Raw genomic sequence first — 7,056 nt, 5'->3', positions numbered from 1 at the left:
TGAAAATGCTAACACCTAAACCTTTTGAAAAAGAATATATCTCATGTAGTATGTGGTCATCTTCTAGATGAACTAGTCACTATTTTTTTTACTGATGAAATATTCGTGCAACCCAGAGATATTAGCCATCTTTTGTGGGACAAGTTCAAAAAGTTGTCTGCAATGAGCAAATGAGCTTAAGGAGGCTATCTGTGTACCTTAGCCTCTTGAATTGATTAACTTTGGTAGATATCCGCAGGTATAAATCACTGTCAAGTGTCAAATACATGTATATGTAATGATATTCCACACCTCAAACATGTGCCATAGGCAAAAGCATCAGTTCCTAAAGCTTGTTAGAGTATAGTAGTAATCCATCACTTGCTGCTATGCATAACTAAGTTATATCCTCTCTCTGTCTTCAACGTGAAGATATTACAGTAAAAAGCATTGGATTCTCCAACAAAAATCACTTTTGGTTTTTCATTATTGTAAGATTCATGCACAATGGATAAGACAAAATGTGCCATATTCTTCAGCCATAAAGGAGTATTAAGATGTGGGACGTGCCATATATATTCCCCTAATCACAGCCCTCGTTCAAAGGAACCAGCTTCTGTTTGTAATATTCTATGGTTTCTTTTGCAACGAATCTTCTTAATGCTAATCTCTCCAAAACGTTAAAGCAAAATTTCCATATTTTACCATCTATTTTACGTATATTTTATCACCATCTTTTAATTTTCTACATATTTTATCATCATTTCATAACCAAACCTCGTCATTTTATGAGAAATAGATGTCCATTTATGAAAACATGTTAACACTTCATTACGTATATGTTCATCTTTAATTTATGGTAGACACATCCTTATACAGAACACCCTTTACGTGAAATATATAACAGTACAAGTATATAAAATTTGCAGCCGCAAATAGGAGTGATTCAGAAGATATATTAAAGCATATATGTATGTGGGCCATTACTGTTTTGATTTTTGATTTTTTAGATGAGCATATATGGTATTTAAAGATTGCAACACACTTTGATGAATAAGTGTTGAAAGTACAGGATTTGAGAAAAGCGAGGAAGAGAGAGAAAGAAGAGATTTTTTTGTGTTAAATATTATAGTGGGTAATCTACCAATCTTGTAGTGCAATGAAGATTAAATTTATAGTATTACTAGTGAAACATGAATTTGTAGAAAACCAATATCAAAACATTTTCACCTTATTTGAAAGAAAGTTTTGAAATTTGGAGAAGAAGAAGAATAGTGAATGCAGGGGTTTTTGGCATTAGCAATCATGGACAAGAATATTGAATGCCCACACAATCTAACATGTTTACAGAATGATCTAATTTATTTTCTGTGTTTTCTACTTTTTTATGCTTAATTTACTTTTTGTAGCTTTACTTTATTGGTCAAATTAGTATAGACTCATTGCTCCTTTTTCAATCGCATGTTACTTGATTTTGTTGTAGCTGTGTTTTGTTGTGGCGTGTGGCATAACAAGTTTCAGTCCAAGAGAGAACCAAATATTCCAACTGCAGCTTTCCTAACTCTGCATTTTTCTTTTCCCTCTATTTTATGCATTCCAAATGCTTTTCTTTACCATAATATATAATAAATTTACATGCCAACATTTCTCATGTCAGAATCTTCGTTTTAATGTCTTATTCTTCTATTTCAGATCAAAATATCAATTTTCCACTTTCTCTTTTTCTGTCGTTTTTTTTTTCTTTTCAATTCTATTCAGAACAGATTATGTGCAAAGAAACAATATGTTGGCAAGTATGATATTTTGGAGGATCATTTTCTGTAACATTTATTTTATGCGAAAAAATATTTTTATGAAACTTATAAGTTATTCAACACCTAATGGAGATAAAAAGGAGAAAAGAATTGATATGATAATACATGTTCTGATAAGAAAGAGGGCGATAAAGAAAAACAAGATATGTTGATAGGTATATAAAAATTAAGTTGTCAAAACGTGCTATCGTGCAAAAACGTGAAAAATGATTAGACTAAAACGTTAAAATTTATTAAGCTAAGTATATAGTGTTTTTTTTATGTGTTACAAATTTATTGAAACTATTAAAAAATGGACTTTAACTCTAATTTAATTTTATAAAATCGACTTATAATATGAGGTTTACTCCACTTATATATTATGAAACGCCTCCTCATGCCGTGAGACTATATATTTATGGGTGGTCCGACAGCAGATAGTCTGATAAGCTCAACAAACTCTCGTTGTGATAGGTTTTAAATGACTCTAATACCATATTAAAAAGTGAACTTTAATCACATAACTTATTTTTGTGAAATTTTGGTTCTTCGCATTGAAGTTATAAAATTCTTGTTTTTGTAGTTTTTCAATAAATTAACTTCGTTGAATTTCATATATTAGTGCAATAAGCGGAAATGAATTTTTGAATGTGGCTATTATCTCATGCATTGGATGTAGATCATAGTTTGTGTCAATATTGTTGATTCTTAGGAGCAAGTATTAAACACTATATATATTTTGAAAATGCTAATTTGAGGTTTTATGTATGTCATTATGAAGAATAATATTTATTTCGTATTTTATCTTTTTTCATATAGTGAGTCATTGGCCACAAACCCGATTAAAGATATTCATTATGGTGGTTTTTTTGTTTGTGTGGGTACAAGGGTGGGTATTCTTAGTGGAATGTTTTATCAAGATATTGTCTTTTTTTGGGATCTAATTGCTTTCAAAGTTTTACCATCTATGTCAGTGTCATGCAAAGGGTCAACTCCAAGACCAACTTTGTGGTGGGAATAATTTTTTTAAATGGAGTAGCAAGGTTCTTCAAACACACCAATGTTGAGTTTTTATATCTCAAGTTTTTTGGATGGTCATGATGTTTGATTTTATTCAGCTTGCATGTATCAGCTCTATCAAAACATAACCATCATTTTTTATTGAGTTTTCTTCCTTGTGAGTACATCAAAGATAATCTCTGTAGTAATTATTTACAATATCATTTTGGGGTAGTATTTGGATTGTTTTGTAGGCAAAATAATCGTGTTTTTTTGGTAAATTCTCTATTTTGGTAATAGGTAGGGAGGATAGAGGGTAATTAGCAGGATCATGATTAAGAAGTCTTATTTGTGAGGATTGGGAGCATTAGTCTTACCACCCCCCCCCCCCCCCCTCCCCTCCCCTCCCCTCCCCTCCCCTCCCCTCCCCTATTTTTTGTAAGGATTTGGACATTCCAAAAATTATTATGATTTATAATTATGTGTGCTACTTAGACATTAGCTTTTCACATAGTTTATGTTTCATTTAAGTTGTATTTGACTTTATTTTCTTATGTTATGATTTCGACAACTTTTGTTATTCTTAAGTGTGAAAAAATACAAAAAAAAATATTTTCTTGTATATCTGGTATACATGTGTTTACACTTACATATCGGGGAAATGAATAAATTAGGTAAAATTATTTTAAAAAAATGCAACATATTATCAGTCCATACTTTAACTCATGTAATATCACTCATTTTACATCGATTAATGAAAATAAATAATATAAAATGGAACATATTACATTTGTTGTGCCTTATAACCAATGTAATATGTCATTTTCTACACACAACATACATACGTATAACTATTTCATCAAATAAGTCTATATTTTTTTTACTTTTAATTGAGTTTCTATATCAATCAGGATTTAACATCGATATAATATTTATATATTTTACATCGTTATGCAAATGATATAAAATATGTCTCACTTTCTCCATCATTTGCATCTACATCAGTTGTTGAACTGATGTAAAAAGTCCTCAATAATCGTAAAATGTATTTTTATTAATGAAGTGTTAAGATATCAAAACTTGAAATCAAAATGAGTTAACATGTATGAGCTACTGAAACAATTTTCTATAGCTTTGTTTAAAAAGTTGACATGTCTAGTCTTGTCTAGAAGAAAACCATATAATTCCTATAAAATCAAACATAAAGAATAAAAATTAAAGAATCAAGAAGAAAACATATCAATGAAAACTCACGTTGGAAATATATAAAATAATTGTGTTATTCTAAACAAGAGAATCTTAATGAAAGAATTGAAAGAGAGAGAGAAAAAAAAACTATCCATATTTTGAAGTGTTTGATGAATATGAGCATGAGTGTTTGATAAGTATATTATATTAGGCATTTTGATGTTGGATATGAAGTGAAGTATATATTATTGGAGAGATGCTTTGTTTGGGGTGGTTCCCTTGAGGATTCGGGAGGCACTGAGCGAGAGAGAGAGAGTAGAAGATGATAACAAACCACAAGATTAGAAGCAAGGCAACCTATTATTTTCCTTTTACAACATTGTACGTAAAGAATGACAGGATAAGGAGTCTTTTGGCACCGTAGTTGCATGAAAATACACACTCTCACACCAAAGCAAAAGAATTGTGTCGTATTGGGGCCTTTCTCCGTATAAAGCAAATCAAGGGTTGTCTCCATGTCACGCTCGATTCCAAACCAGCTAAGCCCTTCTCTCTCAGTTCGAGAAAGTGCAACATAATCCCTCCAACCTATAAAGAAAACCAACCACACCCCTTAATCCTTCGCAGTAAAAATACTTCTTCCCTTAACTCACCCCTTCTCTCCCTCTATTCTCTCCTTCCCTTCTCTTCTCTTCTTCCCACCATTCCACTTCAATCATCATGCAATCATAGTAACAACAATACCCTTTTCTGTTTTTTCCTTTTCTCTTCATCCATGTCTTACACATCCTCCTCCTATCCTATCACATAAACATATATATACACGTAAGTATTAGGAGAGAAAGAAAACAACTTGCATATATGGCTACTAGTACTAGAACAAGTAGTAGTTTTTTCCTTCCAAAGTTCTCTAGAGCACTTCTAGTGGGGGGGCTTCTTTGTCTTCTTGTTTTGGTAAGCTTGGGTGGTGGTGAAGGATCAAGACAACCAGCTACACAATGGTCTGAAGAAAGGGTCAAGCATGGGAGGGTGGTTGGTAAAGATATGCCTGTCGACCGTGCAGAATTGGACTTTAACTACATGAGCAAAAGAAGAGTTCCCAATGGACCAGATCCTATTCACAACAGGTTTGTCTTGCTTTTTTTGACCCAAATAAGATACACAGATTATGTATTGTTTCTTTCTCATGCATGTATGCCTTTTTTTATTTCAGTTTGTGTTACTCTGTTCATTACTTAATTAGATGTGTTTTGCTTTTATTCAACGTTTCCTGCCACCAAGACATGCATTACTTTTGATAACAAGCAATAATATAGTACGTATGTGTGTATTTTGTAAGTTTAGAATATGGTTATATTATATTGTTGGAAATTGAAGTGTGAAAGAAAAAGGAATGCGCAAACTACAAAGTAAAGACCATACAAATATTATATATAAAATGTTTGGAGTGTTTATGGCTCCCCTGTTCCTATCATGGATATGAGATCACCCTGTTACTTGGCTAATACTTCTCTTTTCCCTGTTACACTACAATTGCCTTGTTTGGTTCCATGTCACTATGTGCTTTTTTATGTTTATTAACAAGTTTATAATTATAGCTTTCACATTTCAGATATGATTCCTTGCTTCTTAAAAGGCTTCTAAACAAACTCTTTACTCATCAATTTCAAGTTTAGTGGTTCCTGCTAAAATGAAGCTTAACACAAAAAGGATGAAAACCCAACTATAGGGGTTGGTTACCACGCTTTTAACTGTTACATTGAATTGTTGAATTAAATTCTTTGAACATGGATGCCTCTTTATAATAGATTAATACTTAAACCCATAAAAAAGGTAAAGTATATATAGCTAATAACTTTATTCCACTTCTTAATTAATCATGAGCCACTAAAGTTATTCATGCCATTCTGTTCTCTTCATTAGGAAACTTTTAACCTTTCCTTGGTGTCTTTCTTTATTTAATTTAAGCATGCATGGGGTGAGACTTGCTATAAATTATGAAACTATGTGACAGATAATTTGTACCTGTTCATGCATTTTCTTCTATAAATTGTATTAATTCAGCTGAGGATTAAGGAGTATTCTGCTTAAGGATTGTTTGATAATTGTGTTCAGGAGAGCTGGAAATTCTGGTCGACCCCCTGGCCAAGCTTAGGAAGATGGGAGTAAGACAAGCTTCAGCAACCTTGCAGAAGATGACACACAATATGTTAATTAGCCATGTACTTGTGAGAAGTGAGAGTATATATATCCCTGACCCCCTCAGCTTCTTAGAATTGTAGCTTGCAAGCAAGGGCTAATCTCTAACTAGCGGAAATTAACTTGTTATGAGAAGAGTTGTTTGTGGCCTAAAGAGGGAAAAAAAAGAGAAAGGAAGCTTGTCCCACAGAAAATGAGCTCAAAAGATAGTTTGGTCAGTTTCTACAGAAACTGCAATTTAGTGAGTGTTTTTGTGTTTTGAAGTTGTGATATGAGAGGGTCACAAATTTCAATGGAATGGAGATCAGTGCTTGCATGTAAAGCAATTAACGTACCTTTAAAGTTTAAAAGCCAGAAAGATGTATGTACAAGATGTTGTAGCAACAGCAGCAGCCATGCATGCTTTTGGAGGACTATACAAGTCTTGTATGTTAGGGGAAAAAACAAAGAGTCTTGGCTTTGGCTTTGGCTTTGGTTTGCACACTACTAAGTTTGGTGATTTCTGTTTTTTGTTTTTTATTATTATTTATTGTAAAGATTAGCCATGAGTTCCTAAAGTAAAAGTAAAATTCCACCATTTAAAGGTGTTGGCGCACCTGTAAAAGAAGGGTGTTTGCATCTTGTGTTAGTCTTTTTCACTAGATTCTTTGGTGGGGGTGCTGAAACTGATTGGTCTTTGGTCCATTCAAACATTTTAAACTGTATTAGATTCCTATTATCTCGTGGTAACAAAAGAACACAATTATAAAATCAAATTATAAAAAAAAAAGCAAAACAAACAAACGGTCTTCAATGTTTTAAAGTGAAAAATTAAAGGATGCCCTGAACTCAAGCATTTTTATGTTGTTCTGCTTTTTCTTCTGTTGTTTTGTTTTGCTTTCATTGGATTGAGAAGCAA

At 32.4% G+C, this 7,056-nt stretch overlaps 1 protein-coding gene across 1 annotated transcript; it reads left to right on the top strand.

The window, feature by feature from the left end:
- The first annotated feature begins 4,588 nt into the window (after positions 1-4,588).
- CLE26 (CLAVATA3/ESR-RELATED 26) lies at positions 4,589-6,776 on the top strand. The gene is made up of 2 exons (XM_090298290.1): positions 4,589-5,086; positions 6,075-6,776. The coding sequence occupies exons 1-2, from the start codon at positions 4,821-4,823 to the stop codon at positions 6,112-6,114; spliced, it is 306 nt and encodes a 101-aa protein (XP_090154416.1). The 5' UTR covers positions 4,589-4,820; the 3' UTR covers positions 6,115-6,776.
- Positions 6,777-7,056: the final 280 nt, after the last annotated feature.

Source organism: Phaseolus vulgaris, chromosome 2 (genome assembly GCF_051622355.1).
Source record: "Phaseolus vulgaris cultivar YP4 chromosome 2, ASM5162235v1, whole genome shotgun sequence".
Classification (NCBI taxonomy): Eukaryota; Viridiplantae; Streptophyta; class Magnoliopsida; order Fabales; family Fabaceae; genus Phaseolus; species Phaseolus vulgaris.
Note: the sequence above shows the minus strand (reverse complement) of the source record. Positions and strands in the feature narration are given on the sequence as shown.

What these genes read in the sequence shown, in the direction of transcription:
- CLE26 (XM_090298290.1), top strand. Translation starts at nt 4,821, where the DNA reads ATGGCTACTAGTACTAGAACAAGTAGTAGTTTTTTCCTTCCAAAGTTC. An exon ending in CCAGATCCTATTCACAACAG is followed by an intron (nt 5,087 to 6,074) that starts GTTTGTCTTGCT and finishes AATTGTGTTCAG; the next exon opens with GAGAGCTGGAAATTCTGGTC.